This window comes from Cuculus canorus, chromosome 11 (genome assembly GCF_017976375.1).
Source record: "Cuculus canorus isolate bCucCan1 chromosome 11, bCucCan1.pri, whole genome shotgun sequence".
NCBI classification, from domain to species: domain Eukaryota; kingdom Metazoa; phylum Chordata; class Aves; order Cuculiformes; family Cuculidae; genus Cuculus; species Cuculus canorus.
The window spans coordinates 19,673,051-19,694,732 of record NC_071411.1 but is presented as its reverse complement, the minus strand read 5'-3'; the positions used below and the strand labels follow the sequence as shown (position 1 = coordinate 19,694,732).

Here is a 21,682-nt window from a genome sequence, read left to right as displayed (position 1 = left end):
TGTCCGGCGTTAAACCGTCCCTGAACATCTCCTGTGTCCGTCTCTTAAACCCCCGCCAGGGATGAGGGCTTCACCGCTCTGACAGTGAAGACATTTTTTCTAATCATAGAATAGTTTGTGTTGGAAGGGTCCTTAAAGCCCATCCAGTTCCACCCGTTATATCGACCTTCCAGTACCTGACGGGGCTACAAGAAAGCTGGGGAGGGACTGTTCACAAAGGCTTGTGGAGATAGGACGAGGGGTAATGGGGATAAACTGGAGAGGGGCAGATTTAGACCAGACGTAAGGAGGAATTTCTTCACCATGAGAGTGATGAGGCCCTGACCCAGGTTGCCCAGGGAAGCTGTGGCTGCCCCATCCCTGGAGGGGTTCAGGGCCAGGTTGGACATGATGCTGCAGTAACACACGGCAGGAACTGCCACCAAAAATCGAGTTAAGCCTCTGAGGAAAAGACGCCAGTCAGGTAAGGTCACATAAAGGCAGTTCATCACGTAGCATTGAGGGAGAACTCTCAGTGCTGCTACTTATGAAAATTTAGACCTGATGTTTGGATAGAGGACCTTCCTGTGGAGCATGGGCCAAATAGAACTTGCAGAAATTTCACAAATAAACCAAATGGGAATAAACTTTGTTTGCTATACATGTTATACTTTCAATCTGACCGCATTACATCAGTAAAATTCTATAGCTCCTCATTCTGTGTGCCACTCGCTTTATTAGTATTGGTCATGCCTTTGCTCTGTGGGATTTTTCGTAACTCAGCGCTGCAGGGTTTTTTACCCGAGGCTGGAAAGGATTTTATTTTCTCACTTTTCGGCCTTTGTATTCTCTTTTTATGTGAAATACAAGGAATACATGATGACATCCTATCAAAATAGTTGGCATGTTGTTACCCAGTCTCCGTAGAACTTTAACCTAGCTTAGGTCTGTAGTCTTTGAACAGTTGCAGTTTTGTAACGTGGTTTATGAGACAGCTGCAGCACATAACAGGTCATAAGAAATAATACCAGGACAGGGCAGAAGGACACTCCTCCAGGAGCCCACATCCCCATATTATCTCAACTAGACCTATCGTACCTGAAAAGAAATCAGGGTTTCATTTCTGAACAGCAGTAAGAATTTTTGGGAAATGGGAGATGGCAGAGCTGCAGTCTCAGACCATCGCTTTTTATTCAGCCTAGCTGACCTAGGGAATGAACTTGAGATTTACATATGAAACAGCTGATGTATGCGCTATAACCACACTGCTGCAAATAAGAGAAAGAGACAGCGTCAGCCAAAGATCTCTGCGGCTGAGATCTTCAGGAAAATGGCCACAGCAAAGTTAATCTCAGATTCACACTGGAGTTGATTGATTGTTGCAGATGTGGTTTACCTTGTGTGATCATCCAATAAGCAAATAAAAGTGTCTACAACAAACATCAGAATAGTAGTCCACTGGAAGACAGGCTCCTTAAGAACCAGGAATGCATATGTTGGGTGATTTTAGCACATATTTCCATAGATGGGACTTTCAGTTTCCCCAAGCAGTCTTGTAGCAAGGGAAAATGATCCTGGAATTGAAGATAATAAAAAATAGAAGCAGATTCCAACTCATCCAGTCTCATACAATATGGACTCAGCACCTTTTGGAGAAGATGTTTATCTTCTCAGAACTATTTAGTTAAGATTAGATTCTGCTGTAAGTTTTTTAAAAAATAATATTTATTTAGGTTCAGGTAATGCTTTCCATTGAAGGATTTAGGTGAATTCTATACAACATTCTCAGTGAAAAAGACCACAAAATACAAGAAGAGCATGCCAGAACTATGGTATCAATTTATTTACAAAACATGCTGTCAGAAGTCATCTATGCTGTACACTTGTTCCTGCTGCAGCAGTGGGACGCTGCAAAATTATAAGTCTATTGTAGCACACAATACTGGAATCAGAAGTGGAAGAAAGCAGGAGCATGCAGAAAATGGTATCATCTCGCTGTTGCTGTGTTGACAGAGTCTGTGAGCCTTGTCCCTAATGGCTTTGTCCCAGGCAGGTGTCTCACCTTTAATATGATAGAGACAAACAGTCGTTATCGCTCCAAGGGTGATTATTCCTATTTAGTACTGAGGAAATTGGATTGCAAGGCAGGAGACCTGCGTTCAGTTCCCAGGTCTGACTGTTGTTTCTGAAGACTAAGTTATGCCCGATTAGAACAAAAAGCATTTGATTTTACTCAGGGCATTCATATTTATTACACAGTAGGCGTTCATTTGAATTACACGGTGCCAATGTATAGCAATGGGTGCTGTGTATTTCTTCTAAAGCATATTTTCATGGAAAAGTATCAGAGTTTAAAGATAAGGTATCTTGGTAAAGGTAACAAAATGATAAGGGATAGCAATATTGTTAAAAATGAAAACAGTTAGGCTTAGCAGATGTTAATATGGTTTTAACCATTACCATAGGCAAACATACTTCTCTCTCAATGAGGACTCTTACACTTTTTAACTGGTCGAGAACTCAAATGGCAATTTTGTAGTAGCCTGGTTTGTGTAGTAATGTGTCTGTGCCTGTATAGAGTGTGCATCCAAGAGATGGTTTTTTTGTATTTCTATGTCAGACTGCACGATGACCCTGTAGAAATTATTCCAGTGTCAGGTAAGTATAATTTTCAAAGATTATTTGGAATTTGATATCAGGAGCAGCGTAAACTATTTTCGTGATCTATTTCTCACACAGTGTTAACCTTAATTATTCGTTTTGCCTCCCAATTCTTCAACAGACAATTTCATGAAAAGTCATAATTTTGTCATTGTGCTCAATGAAGAAAATAAGTGACTATGTATACATTGTATTTAGACTTAGCCGGGCATTTCCAGGTGAACTAATTCTCTTTCTGGTGGATGGAATACATGGACTGAAACTTTCAAGTGTATTCTTACACCGCAACTTTAGGAACTTAAGCCATCCCATCAAAGTTGGGAGGCGAGTCCTCTAGCACCCTTGACAACAGTGGAAAGATGCGGGCAGCAATCTGCAGGATTCGGGACTCGCTCTAGAACCGTTCAGAGATGTCCACGGTGCTTCTATATTGATATCTTAAGATTAGAAATACATTTTTAAAGTGAATCTTTTAGTCATTTTCATGTATTGTGCTATCACAAAGTGCATCATACAGAGAATGTAACGCAGTCCCGTTAGATGATGCAATGAAGCCAAAACGTGCACCTACACTAATGTTTCCTTTATTGAGTGCCACATTTCCTGGAAATAACGTGGGAAAAGAAACACAAACTAAATGGCAGGATCCACTTGCAAATCGCACTCCTTTAATAAACTTCCATGATACACAGTAGTTGATGCAGAAGCCCAGAATCCTTGTCATTATCCACTAGATGTCACCATCGACACAGAAAAAAATGTGAGAATGTATTTTTCTGGCTCTTACAAGTGGGTCTGGTTGTTCTCACCACACCTTAATCAAAGCAGAACTCCAGTCCAAGAAACTACAAGAAATTTGTTACGTTCTCTGAAAGCTGTGTGTCCTCTGACCTTGATTATTCGCTGGAAAACACTGAAAATATTTTACAGGAAACCACACCTGGACTATTCTCTCGAGGTTTGGCCCTACGTGGCAGTAGGCTTCTCCATTCCTTAGCCTAATTGCTTTCCTCCGCTTCTCTTATATCCAGAGCTATTTGAATTGCATATTCAGTACAATAAACTGGTAAATACTGTTAAATACCTTGCTAATCGGAAGTTTAAAATACACACTATCTCATTTTCCTACTTTATTATAGCTACCACATCAGAGAAGCCTACTGTGACAAATTCCCCTATCTTTCTTATCAACACAGTTACACTAAGATTATGGATAAAAATGAAGGGGGATATAAAATACAGGCAGCTTTATTTGCCTAGTTTTAGCTGCTCTGTCTTTGAACGTTCTGTAATTGTACCAGTGGCATTCTTTGTTATAAACCTCATAAATTCTACACCAGTTTTCACTGATTTTGTTCAGGTTGCTGTTTCATGTATTAATACATTTTAAAGTCGGAAAACACAATTGTCATGATCAAGAGGACAGACTTCCTGGTAACTATAAGTAGCCCTTAGGTAGGTGTATTTCAGCTGTAGCTGACTTAAGGTGCTGTGGTTTTGTTTCCTCAGGGATTACCCAGGATCACCTGAGATTCCTTCTCAAAACTAACCTACTCCATAGTATTTGTTCAAAATGTTTCCCTCAGTTCCGTATCAGAAGAATCAGAACGAACACTTCACTGGCATGCTACATAACAGGCGACACGCAGCCTTGAGCTATGTGCCTACTATAGAATCCGAGATCTCCTTTGGTATAATTGTTCTGTGGTCAGCTCCCTGATAAGTTTGCTCACATGACATATGCCTCTACTTTTTTGCTGAGGAGTTATGTTTTCTTCCTTTGGGAACAAATATATACCTCACCACACTTAGGAAGGAGGGATTGATTCCTAGTGTAAGGCAGGGCATATCTGGTTTTGAGAAGTAGTTAACAGTTGGAAACAGTTAAATCAATGGCTGAGCAAGTGAATGCTCAAAGTTGGTAGAGTAAAGCTTACCTGCGCACTTGTCTGTGAAGGCTGCCTCCCAGCTTTTCCAGATGAAGCTGTTTGTACAGACGCTTGTCATTCGAGTTGTGGACGAGGCCCTGAGCACCATGATGTTCTGTCACAGCCAGCCCAGCTTTGAGTTGCAGATTGTATTTGGATGTCTTCCCAAGAACTTTTCCAACTTAAAGTATTCTTTATTGTGTGTTTCTCCTGAGATGTTTTACAGCGTTTACAGCATGATTTATAAAAACAATTAAATGTCAAAGATAGAAAATGCAAACATACTTAAGGTATTTTATTTTCTGTTCTGCGAGTTTGACTTTGACTCATTAAAGCAGGAAGAGTTTGCCTGCTATAAGATAAGGATATACAGAGCAGTATTGCCACTGTACACTTAGGTTATTTGGCAGCTTGTAAGAAGAAAATGTGTAGTCTATAATTAACAATGGTCTGCAATTTTAGAAACTACAGCATACGCTTCTTGTATGGACAGTGATAAGTGTTTTGAGTATGGAATGCCTTTGCAAAATGTCTAGGACGTAAAAAGACTATTTTTTTCAGTGAGGTTAACATGTACAGGTATAAATAAAGCAAGCATGGTATCAAAGACATATGGTAGGTTACAGTATGACTCCGCATTTCAGAGTTTATGATTTACAGGAAGCTAGAAATAAATAGGGCAGATATTTTCAAGCAGTTGAGGCGTCTTTCTTTGGCTATACAAAGTACCTCCTCTTGCAGGTCTCCCTTCACAAGCAATGTGTTCACATGGTTGATGGGAGTAACTTGAAAGAGAAAAATATATTTGGCCAGTCACAGAAACCTTATTCTGTTTCTTCATTTTCTGTAGCTCAATAATTTATAATCACTGGAGATCTCTATTTGTATCTCCAGGTTTTGTTCTACATGGTGACAGAGGTGATCTCCAATTGTAAAATGCGTACAACAGTGTAACAGTTCTGAGATTGCCCCTGAATTTTTCAGATTCCTGACCCGAATTAGTTCTGCAAATGTGTTAGAGCTGTTAAATGCTCATTTCCCACTTCTATGAACACTTGTTTATGAATTACAGTTTTCCAGAGTCTTCTACTTTATCTGTGGTGCTTGTATTTGAAACTGGAACGGTTTGGTCGGTTGAACCCTTCAGCTGCTTTATAGCTCAAAAACTCCAGACCGTTATCAGGGAATGTGAAGGATCCTTTTGAATGTCTTCTTGAAATTCTGGTTACAGAGAGGATACAGGAATGGATTTAAGGTGGAGTTCACATAGCCAAGCCATATGGTGAACATGTGTAATTTTGAAAATTGTTCAGGTCCTTCGAAAGCCATTACCATAAATAATACGAAATAGGGAATCCAGCACAGCATAAAGGCTGCCATTATGACCCCTAACTGCTTAGCTGCTTTTCTCTCCCTGTTCCCATGCAGTCCTTTAATGTGCCTTTTGGAACTGGTATGCAGACTTTGCCAGGTCTTCCTCAGGTAAGTGAGTCCTCTGAAATCCCTGCTCCCAGTCTGTTCCTGAGGACTGCAGACCCTAGGACTGGAGTACTCTCTGTGGGGTTCCTGCTTTGTGAAACTATGGTGGTCTGAGGAATCACTCAAGTCACTGTCTTGGGAGCAAGGCTCCTCTTCATTTTTGCTGTCTTTTGTTACACACATATAGTTCTTTCCTGCTTCATCCAGACCTGGCTGAGACTGGGCAGTGGTGAGAGGAAAACGGCTCCGTTTAAGGACCTTCCTATTACTCTTGGTAGCAAAAGCCTTTGAAGACATGTCAGGATTACTGAAATGAAGCTCTGCCTCTGTATTTTCGGCCTGAGGAGAGCTTTGCTTCTCTTTGGGAGGGATGTTCTCATCTACGATTTGCTTTTGAAGGCAAGTATTTCGCTTGTCCTTCACCTTACTCTGAGATACGGAGTTTATTTCTGAGAAAGACCGATTTGATCCATTGATGAGCTCTCGGTGTTGACAGTGTTTTCGAACAGCTCTGAATATTTTATAGTAGAACCATAGCATCATGATAGAGGGTAGGTAAAAATTGAAAATGGCTGTCAGCACTTTAAACCAGGTGACTTTAGAGAATTCAGTTTCACATTTGTTTTTCTCTACTAGCCTTTTCCCATCATTAGCAAAAACATGCCATCCTAAGATTGGAATGACCCACATGAAAGAGAGAAACCAAACCCCCAAAATCATTAGCAATGCTCTCATTTTTGTTCTATACTTGAGATATTTCAGTGGCTGCTGAACTGAACGATAACGGTCAATGCACAATATGAAGAGATTGAAAATGGATGCAGTACTGGCCACATAATCCATGGACAGCCAGAACAAACAAGCTGTTAAGCCTAGTGTCCACAGAGAATTGAGGAGATATACAATATTCAAGGGCATAACAGCTGCACCCACAATAAGATCTGCAATAGAGAGGCTGACAATGTATAAATTGCCAACTGTTTGCAGCTTCTTTTCAGTTTTCACAGCACAGAGTACTAATATATTCATGACAATAGTGATCAGTGAAATGCTCCCCAGGAACACACCTAGAAGAGCTGAGTGAGGGTTAGTCAAGGTATGTGTTGTATTTTTTGACATCCCTTGCACAAGAACACTGAATGGAAATCAGCAAAAATGTCCAGGCCTTGGAAATTCAGTCTTGGTTTACAGTCCAGGATGGAAACTTGTTGGATTGCTTTGTGATTTTTAATTCTGGAACTATAGGAAAGAAAAGAAATACGCTCAATCACTGTAGTACTAAAATCAAATAGCAACACTAATCTGTGCTTCAGCTTAGCACTGTCCCTTTAGGACTTCCCTACTTTTACATAAGTTCTATGAGAAGGACTGGAGCAAGCTCCATGTACCAATCCAAACTGGTTTGCAGGGTTTTTTCATGGGGCTTCATGTAATTCTGACCCCAGAACCTGGAGAACACAGTTCAGTCCTCACCGTTTGGATTCCTTATCTCATTAATAACAGCTGATCATGAACCATAACATAAACAAAATATTGGCAAACCAATTTGATGCATTTATAAAAAACAAATTAACATGCTTTCTACTAAATAGTTTTAAACCAGTGATTATTTACAAAATACATCTAATAGTTTGCTAATGTAACAGTTGGATTTAATTATCCATGATTAATAGGGTATCAAATGATGTCAAGTGACAAGGTATTCCAAACAATAAGAAGACTCCAGCCACTGTACAGCTTTAGGTGATACGTAGCGTCTCAAATAACTCCTACGGCTGTGGGCAGTGCCTATGTTTTCACTGGTAGGCAGTCATTCAAATTATAGGTAGTGAGTGATCTCTTCCTACCAATTTAGGCTCACACAAATTTTCAACATTTAAAGATGGCAGCACTCTTTTATTTCAAATGAAACTAATAAAAGTTCAGGGAAAATAATAGGATTTTTCAGGATTAAGAAACATCTTGCAACCTCTCAAGTATATATAAATATAGGGCCTTTTAGTCTGAGGCTTACTAGTTGTTCAGGTGCATCAGAAACATATGCTAGAACTGTTCTCCACCAACTTGAAGAAGCCATGTCCCTCCTTGATGTTTGCTGCATTCAGGTGGAAAGTAAATTGGAAATAAGAGGAGCTGAGACTGAACACATAGTAAACCTTTCCTTTATTGCCTAAGAACAACTTTTTTATAATTAATCTTTAATAAATAAACTATCTTTATTTTCTTAGAACCTTGGCATGAGTCACGTGTAGAGCCCTCAGAATGAAAATTCTTTCAAATCTTCTATATTCCCCTGATTAGAGCACCTAGGAATTGCAGTACATGCAGTTAAAAAAACAAAAGGACAACCTACTGAACGCTCATCGTGGCATATCCAAAACCTGTTTTACAGTGGGCTATATTTGCCCAGTTGGGCTTGTTTTCTAGGCTCATTCATTTCTGCATGCTATTTTGCCAGTGCGTCAAAGTGTGCCAGATTTCATTTGTACAGACACAGCAGCGTGTAGCTTCACGGTGACTCGGCTTCATAGGAGACAACTAGAGCTGCATAATTCACTTCTGAACATAAAGGTTACATGTCCAGACCATAGGCCTTCATTATAAAATGTGTTAGTTCTTCCCTTCTCTAACACCAACATAGTAACTCAAATATTAGCAATAAAAGAGGAGAGGGAGGGAGGAAGGGAGGGAGGGAAAGCACCTTTTCAAAGTTGAGTAGATATGCTACTCTGTTATCTAGAAATTCTGTGTCCCTTTGGTATCATCTACTTCCCAACTGCCAACGTCATGAGTTGATCTCAAGTCCAAACAATGACTAATAATATTTTAAATCATGGGTCATACAATCAGTTGACAAATTGTATCTCAGGGACATATAAGAAAAATGTCTGCGAGCATGATACACATTTTCTGGAATTTTTCTCTTATAACGCTTGTCTGAGTTTATGTTCTAATTAATCTTTTGAAGCAATGAGGAAAGTAACTGAGACAGTAAACAGATTAGCTCAAAGTATTTACACAACTAACACTGAGATGTACGTATGGGATTTCTTATCCTTGTTGTTCTAAACGTGGCCAAAATAATACAATGCAATAGATTATTAAATATTTGCTATTTCATATAAAAATTCAATAATTCAACATTTCATGCTAACTTTCTCTCTTTTTCATAGCATCGAAGCTAAAATGTTAGTATGCTTTCTTATAAGCAGTCAAATTCCTTCTTCCTTAAGCTTTACTTACAAGTGCCTGGTATTATGAAAGAAGATGTGTGCTTGGTAGGAGTAGCATCCATAGCAGAGGAAATACGTACACTGTGGAGCATGAGCTCAAGAGCTGTATTCGGTAATTCTGTACTCGGTACAGCCTCAGGTTCTGTCATGTGTAGTTCTTCAGTGACAGCAACTCCAGGTGTCAGAAGACCAGAGAGGCCTCAACGATCTTCTGTTTGAGAATGAGAACAGAAATTACTCTGCAGATCTTAAACCGGCATGTGATAGGAAGTGGTTAGTTACGTCCTGGTCTGTAGTTGCCTTTCTTTCCATTGCTACGGACTGTAACCTCTCTGCTGGAAATAAGTGTATGGGGCACAGTCAGGTTAAGAAGTCGATGTTCATTGCTTCAGCGACCTCATAAAGAAGTGACTGAGCTCCACCCCTACGTATTTTCATTTAAATGTATGGCAAAATAAAGGGAGAAAAGGCACCTTCAACACAGTCTTTGACGGAAAGAATAACAGCAAAGAAAGGTGTCTGATTAGATGGCTCTCCTTGGTTTTTAAGAACTGCATATGGAATCAAACATGGAACAGGAGGCAGTAAATGGCTTCCCAAACTTCCTTTAGCGTTGTTGTGGTGAGACAGAGTAGAATTTAGGATGCAGCCTGCCAAACTAGATCTGGACTACTGCTGCTCCAAAGAAGGCACGAAGGTCTAGTTTTTCAACTGATGCTCCACTTTTATTACATGACAAAGCTTGATTACTTTTCTGTTATACAGGCATAAAAACCCAAGAGTGATGTCAGGAGATGCAAATCATTTGACAGCACTAAGAACAAGAAAAATGCAGGGTAATGCATTTGCTTTTTTAAAAAATACACATGCTGACAGGTACTCCTTATAGATAATAATTCTGTCTCATAATGTAATTTTCATCACAATATCATTTGAACAGTTCATAGTCCCTGATGTACTTTATCTTCTCTGCTTTACAGAGAGCTAGCCATGTGCTATTAAACTTTACAGTAAAACTGAGGAACGGGTCAAAGTGATCTGCTTAACATCATACATAATGTTAGATCTAAAATCAGCCGAGGCTCCCTTGCTCTCCAGTGTCCTGACTCCTATACTGTTTTTTTTCTCTCTAGACTTTGGGTCTATATTCATTCAGTGACCCTAGACAAGCACTGTTAATTTAGAATTTAAATATCTTTTTTTTAACTTTAATGCAGTGCAAGCAACTTAGTCTGGCTTTGCCTTTCTGATATCTTCTACTGTAATAAGTCCATCTACATGATAGGGTCTAATTTGGCTGGAGTAGAACTATATCCATTAACAAGCATCTACAGGATTAATCGCTCAAATGGGCTAGCAAGAACCACTTGCCCTAGTCTAGAGTGAGTAGATCTTAGATTAGGATATTGAAGCTTTGCAGCAACACCACATCTTCCTTATTGAACAATTTTTGGGTTTCACTAATGTATGCTCTTTTACAAGTGACTCTGTGACTATTTTTTGCCAAGACAGTATTGTCAGGCTCTGGGTGTCTTATGTTTTGGAGTGTGATGATGAGAAAAGAAGCCACTCTAGAAGGTAGCTGGAAGAGGGTCTCCATCCCTTCAGCGTGGAAGTTGTATACCCATCAGATACTTCCTACCTATCTAGTTTTATTTGTAGCCAAATCGTACCTCTGAATCCATTAAAAAGATGTGCCACGGGATTGAGTTTGCCACAAAATGCTTAGACTACAGCAGAAATGCAATGTTGCATTTGTATGATTTAGTCCCTGCAACTGTCTCTTCGCATTCCCTAGCCTGTGATGCCACACGCTGCTGCTGTTTCTGTACCAGCTCTTTCAGATCATGCAGAATTCTCCTTCACAATAAGTTATGATAGGCAGCGTATCAGCCATACTGCAGTCCACACTCATATAAAGCAAACTTGGTGCCTTTCTCGACTCTTCAAGGGCCCTTTGAACATCTTGCACCCGTCCTAAGTTGGAGAGGGCCTGTACCTCTCTCTCCTACACAGACCAACAGAAGGGTAAAAGAGGAAACTGGAAGCTTCTCCTAAGAAGCAAAGGTGACTGCACACCAAACAGTATGCAGAGAAGCTGCATTCAGTAGCAAAAATGTTACGTTAGTGGTCAGTGGCCACTAATACCATTTGTATTTGGAGCTCTGGCCCTTGTATCACCATCTTGACCACCATGCTTACATTGAACTCCTACATGATTGCCAGTCTTTGGTAGAATTTGTGCATTTTGCCACACAAGTTTGTCCAATGGAAGATAACTAGAAAATAATAAGTTTTCTCTATATTATGAAATTCACAGATTTCCTCTTGAGATTTGCAGCAGCAGCTCCTTGCTCTTCACTGAGGCTCACACCGTTTTGTAGTGGCTGAAGGCTCTGGTGTATGTACCACTGTTCAGGAGCTAATGGTTTAATTTCTTATTTGTAATTGATTTCCTAATAGAGGAACTGTAATAATACTGAATAAGTGCATTCTAATATTTGGCCACTTTAACTCACATCACATGGAGCCACAGCTCACTAATACAAAACAGATTTTAAAGAAAACAATCAGCCTAAGACCTGGGATAACTCTTCAGAATTTCTAAACCCTGACCTAACCATTAAAGGCCTTCCTTAGTTTTTCTAGTGTCTGTAAAGAGCTTTTTCTACAAGGAAAATCGGTGATTGCCATCTGTTTGCTATTGTATGACGGTGATAATTCTTTCAAGACACAAGAATCTCCTGGGAGTTGCTAAGTGGATGTCTCACCGACTCATTAGTGCACGTGCAAGGTATTAAGTCCTGACTAAGGGGGCATTCATTTCTAGAAACAGATGCTGGCATCTCTGTTACGGATAAGTTTTAAAGAAACTACAGTTACAACAGGAAAAGTATAGGCTAGAACAAAATCCTTGTTTGTCAGACTGAGTTCAAGACAGAAGGCAGGATTTGATTTCAGATGACGTGTGTTGACTATGTTGTACTTAAAAAAACTATTTGTACTCATATCTAGTGAATTGTTTACTTATTTATTTTTCTTCAGGTGCTGGAAGCATTAACACACTAGAGGTTTGATTAATTTTCCTCTCAAAGACTTATTCATTTCTCTGCAAGGAAAGAATCCCTAGCGAATGCATGCCAATATTAAAGGAATATTTTTGATAAATAGTTAATGAAAAACTTTATAATCTGTCTGCTGTTCCCACTCAACTGACCCAGAGTCTCAGTTTGGGAAGGACCAGGGTTTTTTTGTTTTCAGAAAATCACCTGTGCTACCACTATCCAGGAAAGACTGGATTCCATCTCCGTTTGAGTTGTCTCTTCCAGTTAATCTGAAATGAAAAACTAAATAATCTGAAGCTTCAGTGTGTGAGCAGTCAAATTTTCTGTGTGACCAGACAAATTTTCTCAGTCCTCTTGCCCCCACATACCTGTTTTAAGGGCAGTGAGAGTTACAAATTTATCTTGTACTACCAAAACAAACAACCCTGACTGTCTTATAAATACTTCCATTGCTTATTTATATGATGACTCTTCTTGTGTGAGGAAACTCTTAACCAACAGATTTGGACATCTGGCTCTCTAGTTTTGCCTGAACTTGTATTGCATGCCTCCAGTGGCAGACAGTTTTCAGTGGGTCTTGATGTAAATGCTGTCTTGAGGAAAAATGAGGCTAGAAATAGCAGATGACACTGTTGCGGATGTGCTGAAATCTGCTTTACAGGCTAGTCTACAGAGAGAAAATTGCTGTGTTAGTTGTTGGATCAATTGGTGATCTGCAAAGTGATTTCAGGACTTGGACACCCTGGGAAACGGTGACTGGGAAAGGCACTGTTCCCAAGGAGGGCAAAGGCACACAGACTGTTTCTGAAGCCTGCTCTACACTTCCACTTCCAAACAGAACAGATGGTCCAATGCTATAATTGAAGCACTTCTTTTTCCCCTCTGGTTCAGTCACTTGCCTAAACAATATCATGAAGAGGCTGTTCAGTTTTTCAGAGCAAGAACAGAACAGGAGTAATGTGGTTACATCCACACTCCTAAGAAGTACTTATTCAATTATCTCTAGGAGTGCACATGAAGACTCATTTTTAACTACTTTAGCTGAAGGGTCTTCGAATTAATTTATCCACGTGTTACGAATGTGCAGTACACTGTGAATGGTCCTTTCACCACTCTGTTAGGAGCAGCGAGCAAGGGATCACTTAATGCAGTGTTGCAAAGGAACTGGAGCAAGGTCATCGCTTCTGCCCTTTCACGCAGGAGCTGTATTGCCGAGCTCTGGTCTGCTCTGTGAAGTCAAATCTGTTCTTAGGACACCACCCAAGACAGAATAATAATAATAGTAATAAGCATAGCGAACAGCGTTTATGAACAACAACATATAGAATGCAGAGCCTATTGTGAAGGGAACTTGAAGTAATCCTGAGAAGCCTCTCAAAGAGAAAAATGTATTTATAACTCTATGATGTATTGAATTTGTAATAGTTTATGTAAGGATGTTTTCTTTTCAATCCCGTAATTCTACTGTGCTATTACTATTTTTTTATATGTATATCTGGTAGTAGGGTATAGGCTGTCAGGAGTGTAAATAAATACTTCTGATTTTATTTAATTGAGGAAACACTGCATCCATATTCCTTAAGTGAGGCATAATTCAAACAGCAAGAAAATGTTTGGACGATCTGAAAAATTTGAAAATATAAGTGAAAGTTCAGCTTGAGGCTTGTATATAATGCCTGACTTGGTTATACTTAATATTTTCAGTTTTAGTTTTTATAGAATCAGAGCAGTTGCTTCTACAGCCACATGCATCAAGCAAATTGGCAGGCTACGCACTGCTGTCAACACAGATTTTTCTGATTGCTGTACTAAAGTAAGGTTTTATTTGGCTGGGGATCTTGGCTTTAGCAGGAATGAAATGATCTACAGTTTCAGCTATTTGCCAGCAAAAAGTTGAGACCTCCACCAGCCTTCTGAAATGCTTTTAGCATGAATAAAACAGATCGTTATATACAGTCATGCGATCCTTGTTCACACACGCGCATCCCAAGTCCTTAGCTTTTTATAACGAGCACTGAACTTTGTGAGGAAATGGAGTACTTGAATCTGAGTCACCACTGCACTGGCTGAGCTCAGGTCTTGATTAAGATGCCGTACCGCATCTGCTTGCGGGTTCCATCTTCAATCTTCCTCCTGCTTTGCGGACCTGTATTCTTCAGTAACAATTATATGTGTTGCTGTTGGATTTCGGGGGAAAGGGCGGACAAGGAAGGAAAACTCAGCTTTCCATTTTGTGCAGTGAGAACAAACACATGCATTTCACCACTGACAGATTTCTCAGAGGTCATTTAAAAGTACTGCTATATCATTAATACAAAACTTGTCCATTAAAAAAATACAACCCAAACCAACTGTGCAGACAGTTCTGCTTGGGAACTATCATAGTATCATAGAATGGTTTGGGTTGGAAACGACCTTAAAGATCATCCAGTTCCACCCCCCTGCCATGGGCAGGGACATCTATAGTAGTGTAGCTTTGCGGATCTCGTATTCTTTCCATTTTAAATGAGCACGCTGCGCTGCTTGTCCATGGGAGGAGTTCAGTCCGTTCCAGAGACAACCAGCGTGCCTCTGTGTCATGGCAGGAGCATCAGTCACTTTCCAACTGAAGTTAAATTACATCATATTGTAAATGCACATCGCTGCAGGACAGCTAGACAAATTATTATAACCAGTCAAAAGCAAAGTATAGAAGCTTATGACTTGATGGTAAAAATGCAGCTTCACTCTCAAGCAACTGAAAGTTTGAGATGCTTATCAGTTCAGTTGTGCCTACACAGGGATACTGATGTGAAATAATTCGGCATGAAAAGTGTGATTTGCTGCTTGCTAATGACGTGTCTATATGGGGAGATGAGACACCCTGTGTAAGAAATACTCTAAAAGAAATTGAATCTAACCCTGTTATTTAACTGAAACTGCTGCTGACTTTACATCCTTCTATCTGGTCTTATATTTCTGTTCTTAGACACTACCAGACACAAGGGGTTTGTTTCAAAACTTAGACTCGCACCAGGAGAGCCAGTTCTTGAGTGAAGACTGATCAGAAATCCTCCCGTGGAGATTCTTGCTTTCATTAGCATAAACAGAGCACTGTCAAAGCCCTTTTCTTTGTGACAGAGGACTCTGTCCTGGGGGAAAATACATTCTGGTTTTGCTATTTGATATGTGCTCCTGCATCTCTGTGTTCTGCTTTTTTTTTTTTTATTTTGCCTTTTTTTTTTTTAGGAAGTTGATTATTTGACCTCCCCAGATGACAGCAAATAGAACTTTTACAGTATAGTTAATATATGATGCTGAGAAGACATGAATCCAGAAGTATATACGAAATGTTGTTTACTGTATACAAAAAGCCTCCTCTAAACCTAAGGAAGTGATGATCACAAGGCACATTCTCGGGGCACTGGCCATCTGTCAGAAATGGAAATTGAATCAAAAATACAAGCGTCTTAGTCTAAGGAAGTGTACACATAACTAATAATATGCAATATATATGAAGGTATCAAACATATACTCAAAAAAGACAGTTATCACAGGCAGCCTAGGGAGGTGGTGGAGTTGCCATCCCTGAAGGTATTTAAAAGACATGTAGGCATGGTGTTAGGGACACAGTTTGGTGGTGGGCTTGACAGCGTTTGGTTTACCATTGGACTTGATGATTTTAAGAGTCTCTTCCAGCCTAAATGATTCTACGAATGATTCTATGTATACTCAAAAAGTGAAGCGTAATGCACATCTAAAATGCTTTCCTACATAGAGAAATAATTATGTGAACAGAAAATACTCTCAATCGCAGCATTTAATTGCAGGAGCATAAAACTGGTGTTGTCCTAGTTAGTTTGTGTAGATGAGCATACAGTTTAATGCTAAGTAATACTTGAAATATGAAGAGGCTATGCCAGACAGGAAGCTAAACATGAAAACTGAATCCTATCCTGAAGTTTGATTTCATATAGAGAGGTTAGGAGCCAAAACTCTCTCCTAAAATTTACGTAACTAGTCACAGGTTAGCAAGTAGTAGTAAAAGGGAGAGATATTACTAAAAATATTTTCTTTAAAAAAAAATATTACCATTTGTGTTGTGCAATCTTACTCTAGGGGATGCTCTTATCTGTCAACAGTAAATACTCTCAGGTTTCCCGTATTGTTCACGCACAAGTAACTTCAAGATTGCTTTTCCCTGGTATCATAAATATATCGTAGCAATTTCACTGCATGTCATCTCTTTTCTGCTTCTTCTCTTTAGAACTCACAATTAGCATTTAAAGCCTAAGTGAATTATAGAGTTCTGCAGGCTTACACAGTATCTACTAATTCATGACATTGTTCTGGGTTCTTAATGTTATTTTTTTAGGCATTTTTTCCATGCATAATTAAGGACGAGCATCTATGTGTTTGTTATCTCTTTACTGAAGTCTATACTCCAAATCACATTATGCTTATAATTTTCATTGTTCCAATACTGTTGCGTATTCAGACATGTTTTCAAACTCCTGGAAACAAAAATCAGTAGTGGAAAGCAAAGGAAGAGTTATAAGGAAGTGAATTTTCCTCTGCATTTTAGTACATGCTGCTTTGTGCCAAAACCGTGATGTTCTCTTTCTTTAGTCCTCTACTTAAGCTTCCTTGAGCTTCACCAGCTCGTTCCAGATTCTCCCTCAGCCCTTCCTTCTGGGAGGAGAGAAGTTAATAACTAGCCTATATGACTAATATGAGAGCTGTATGAATAGTATCGAGAAAAAGTACTAAATATCACCTGGCATTCAGCTATTGACAGAAGCTTGGCTAGGAAACGCTACTTATTATCTAAGAAAAAAGTCTGGATGGCATTTAGAATCTGGAGAACCTTAATTTAAGAAATCCAGTTGCAGGCTCATTACCCGCCAGCAGAACCAGTGAATGCAGTGGCTTCTGTGCTGTTTGCTTACAAACATTCTATAAACAATTTAGGAAAGGACTCTGGAAGTAACTACATCAACAAATATCCAGCAAGCATTTAAAAATCTTATCTAATCTGGTAGCAGCCAATATCTGGCTACATGCAGATTATTACTGCAGTCCATTCCTCATAAGAGAGCAGCTAACTTTTTTCTCTTTGATGTGTTAAAGCTTTAAAATTAAGCACATCTGGAGTCCCCTCAGCTAAATTGTGTAGTCCTAGCCACTTTGAAGTGTTGGGTTTTTTAAAGATTGCTGCTAATGACTGTATCATTGACAGCTCAAATCCATGCTGAGGAATACAGACCTGGAGGAAAGGTGGGGTTTATATCCAGTGTCCTTAACATTGAGTCAAAGGTAGTAGGCAGAGATCTTGGATATCATATTTTGACTTCCAATAGTGCCACCTAAACCAAGGTAATCTGAAAATGTAGCTTTGGTATCTTTCAGTTGCGGGTTGCATGACTTGGCAATCTATTGGGTGTCCAGGTGTTTCTATTATATTCTGGTGTCCCATCCCACCCCACCACCTCAGCTGGGTAATGCTGCCATCTGCTGATGATGCACCTTCATTTCTATATTCTAATACTGAATGTTAATAAGTGTAAGCTGTTGTTGATGTATAAATGTGTTCAGCACTATAATCCACTACTTAATTAAACAATTATGTATATATATTATTGTACTATGACATGTATTTACAGGTTGTTTTTTTTTTTCCTGAAGAAATGTGTTATTTTTTAAGTCTGTGTCTTAACCTGAAATTATCAGGAGATAGATAAACTCTTCTTTTTCTCTCTGGCTGACATTTTTTAACAACTCTCTTTAACAGTAGGCCTATATTTCATGAGCATTTAAACCGAAAGAACTAATAGGGGATGGGAAACTTTCCGAAGAATGTTCTGGCCTTCCAAATGTAAGCTCAAGACTTATGTTAAACTCTTCTCCCAGTGACTCAACTTTCTGGTTTAAGAAAATGCCAGTCTTTCCATAACAAAAAAACTCAGTCTTGTTTTTGTGGTAGTAATTCCCATATATGGCTTATCTTTCCCCAGACATGGCAGGAGAAACCCATTATGACTAGAATGCTAAAGCTTCCAGATATGGTATTATTATTTCCCTGCTGGCCTAAGCATCATCAGCATCATCTAGTTAATTATCAGTGTGGTCTCTTAAACTAGTATTCAGGTGCTATTAAGTAGCGCAGTGCTGGAGAAATCTTATCTTCATACTCTACTACCCGTCTGCAAAGAGAGACACTTGCTCAGGCCTTAGACCTATGAAGAACCTGTTGTAACAGATGAACACTGCTTTGTAGCACACAAAGCCACTAGCTGTAACATCTCTTATAAATGAGGGGAATTCTCCAGTGTTGTGGTGCCCTTAAAGCTGAGCAGGCACAGCAGTGTCTCTTCACTGGAATCTATTCTGTTACTGGAATCCATTAATCTAACTCACTAAAACGGGACATTTCCACACAGGGACAGCAAAAAGTCTTTAGTTTTTTGATTCCACCTTGTGTTACTACTTACTTGACAAACTGTAAAACTAGCTGGTTTTAATCACTCTGCATCAGAAATGCAGTTAACTTAAAATGTAACTCAAAATATTGCCATCCGTCTGTTTCTTTCCAAGTGACTTCCCGAGTCACTACTGCAGAGACATGAGCCAAACAATAATGTATGGAAACTAGAGTTGTGAATCCTCTAAGCATTGAGGCTGCATACCGAATACAATATCTGTTATTCACTACCTAGTTTAATGGCTTCCAAGAGAAACAAATGTGTTTGGATAAAGGAAGCTTCATTGCTTGATAGAGTTAAGTGCTTGTGAAGCCTGATGAACCAATCCATGAATTAACTTCTTTGAATTCTGAGGAAATCCTGGATGTGGAGTAAGCTTAACTCTTTCACAAGAACAGTCACTTATCTTCAACAGAGATGGGTTTCTTAAATTCAAATTAATATCTTTCAAGATGTTCTCTCTTTTCTCTGCCTCTTATTACAGATGTTTAAGAACCCAAGGTTGCTATTCTTCAAAAGAAGGAAAAAAAATCTTACCACTCTCTTTGCCCCAGAGTTAGTGTCTGGTCTGGGTAAGCACAGACTAGTTCACAATCATAGTATTACTGCAATTCATAACAGGAAAGGTCTTCCTAATACTATATTAGGATCTATTTAAAAAACTACTACAACCAAAAGACAACCACAGAGTAGCATTTCTAACATTTTATAGAGCAGATTGAACCCTGTAGCATTAATGGTAATTGGATTAATATGGTGAATCCTCCTCCTTCAGCCCCCAAAAGCTACTGAAGTGCTCATCACCATGAAATTTCTTTGAGGATTTAGCAAAAGGAACTTGAATTTCAGCCTAAATGAAGTTCTGATGCTTTTGAGCTATAAGAAAGGCTCCACTACCAAACCAGACAAATTTAGGAATCCTAGTGGGTGTGAGGACTTACTGTCTCCTTCTACTCTTCAGAACAGTAAACCCCATGGCTGAAAGGTTGGTTTCAGCGCACTTTGATAATGTCTATGTACAAACAACTTTTTCATCTGTAATTTGGAATACGGACTGATTTATCAATCTTCACGAAGACCTAGTGACCTTACTATAGTAGTATGAATTCCTTCATATTTCAGCAATAACCCACTGAATGTCCAAAGTCTTCCCTTTTTTATTTTATCTGACTTGAACCGTCTCCTAACTTTCTCCAGACAGTTTCAACATTGCTTGTTGAGATAGCTAACATGAACTGCTGGAGCACAAGTTCTCTAAAACCTAGAGAGCCTGGTGCCTTGTGAGTGAACCGTTCCGATGCAGCTTATCCAAGAAACCTGGTTCCTCTCCATCATTCCTGTTCCATGTCCCGAAAGGAAAGGCTGGAAGGCTTGGTCCAGGACTGCCCATGCTAGAGGTTTAGAGGAGGCTATAGCCCCGCTCCTGTTTTCCCTCTCAGGACATGGTGGACTTCTAAGTATTTGAGCAATACCACCAAATCTCTGTGGAGATGAATGCACGTAGGATTCTTCCTCACCTGAAAGGCACGATTGCCTTCAGAGAACATTCAGGCAAATCTTCCGCTTTGCTCAGCCAAGCCAGTATTTGTTCCTTAAAAGAAGGAAACAACCTCTCCCTCTCTCACCCACGTACTCTTTCATGAACACTTACCATTTGTCGAAAAATAAAAAATGCTTAAAGTAAGAGGAAAGTGTCCCTGCCCATGGCAGGGAATGGAACTGGATGGGCTTGAGGTCCCTTCCAGCCCCAAACCATTCCGTGATGCCATGATACGGGCAGCAATATTTTGCCGGTAGCCAAAACCTCACCGTTATTGAAGTATTTAATGTGACTACAGAGTGTAACGGAGAGTCTTTCTGCGTTCATCTCCCTTACTTCCCCGAGACCCTCACCTCCGGGGCACGGCCGGGCAGCGAGCGCTGCCGCGGGGCGTGCTGCCCCGGGCGGTGTACGCTGGCTGAGGGACGCTACCCGTTCTCTCCTGTCCCGGTGCTGCCTCGGGGGTACTACCCGTGCCCCGCGGCACCTGCCCGCGGCAGGGCTGGACGAGCCGGGAGGAGCAGCGTGCTCCTCCCTGCGGGCTCGCTCCAGCTCTGCTCCCGGAGCACCGTTACAAGCGGAGCCGCCACAGTCGCGTTTCTCTGTCCCCACTCCCCCTCCCCTCCCCGCGCCGCGCCCCCCGGGGACTCACCGGGCTCTGCTCTGTCTGCCCGGAGGCTCGTCCTGCCGGGCTCTGCGGGATGAAGGGTCGCGATCCGGTGCCGGTACCTGTCGCAACGGCTTGCGCCTCCCGCCGGGACAGAGCAGCCCGTGAGAGCCAGCACCGCGTCCCGCCCGAGCGGCCCAGCGCAGAGCTCCCCCTTGAAGGGAGTAGTGACAGCTCCTGCTTAAAGGCAGAGGGGAGACGGAGTCTCCGCTCTACCGTTAACGAGCAGGAGTTCAGCCTCACCATTAAGGAGAAGGATTATCTCAGCTCCACCCTTAATGGGGGGCGGAGGGGAGGGGGTATCAGCTCCTCCGTTAATGGTGGGGCGGTCTCAGCTCCCCCGTTAATTGAGGGGAGGGGTCTCAGCACCACGATTAACGGGGGCGAGGTCTCAGCTCCGCTGGAACTGGGGTGGGGGGGTGTCTTAGTTCCACCGTTAATGGGGCGCGGCGGCAAACCAGTTCCGTCGTTAAGGTGGGGGGAGTGGTCTCAGCTCTGTCTTTAAGCTGGGAGAAGTATGTAAGCTGCGTTAATGGAGGGGATCTCAGTTCCGCCGTTAATTTGTGGGGGGGGTCGGGTCGTCTGAGCTTCGCCGTTAAGGGGAGGGGGCTTCTCAGCTCCGTCGTTAATGGGGGGGGGGAAGGGGTCGTCTCAGCTTCACCGTTACGG

General features: G+C 40.7%; 1 protein-coding gene across 4 annotated transcripts; it reads right to left on the bottom strand.

Moving 5' to 3' along the window:
• Positions 1-1,805: 1,805 nt before the first annotated feature.
• On the bottom strand, positions 1,806-21,388 carry HRH1 (histamine receptor H1). 4 transcript variants are annotated; one of them, XR_008451775.1, is made up of 4 exons: positions 20,999-21,388; positions 9,291-9,491; positions 4,578-7,286; positions 1,806-2,041 (listed from the first exon to the last, which is right to left on the bottom strand). XR_008451775.1 is itself a non-coding variant. In XM_054077077.1 (3 exons), exon 3 carries the CDS (start codon positions 7,164-7,166, stop codon positions 5,748-5,750), a length of 1,419 nt encoding a protein of 472 aa, XP_053933052.1. In that variant the 5' UTR covers positions 7,167-7,286; positions 9,361-9,491; positions 20,999-21,388; the 3' UTR covers positions 2,071-5,747. The 4 variants fall into 4 exon arrangements, 1 of the variants encoding a protein (XP_053933052.1); XR_008451774.1 differs by having other exon boundaries at positions 9,361-9,491; XR_008451776.1 differs by having other exon boundaries at positions 9,361-9,488.
• Between the last annotated feature and the right edge of the window lie 294 nt (positions 21,389-21,682).

Bases quoted from the DNA above. Each gene is read 5' to 3' on its own strand.
- HRH1 (XM_054077077.1), bottom strand. From the start codon at position 7,166: ATGTCAAAAAATACAACACATACCTTGACTAACCCTCACTCAGCTCTT.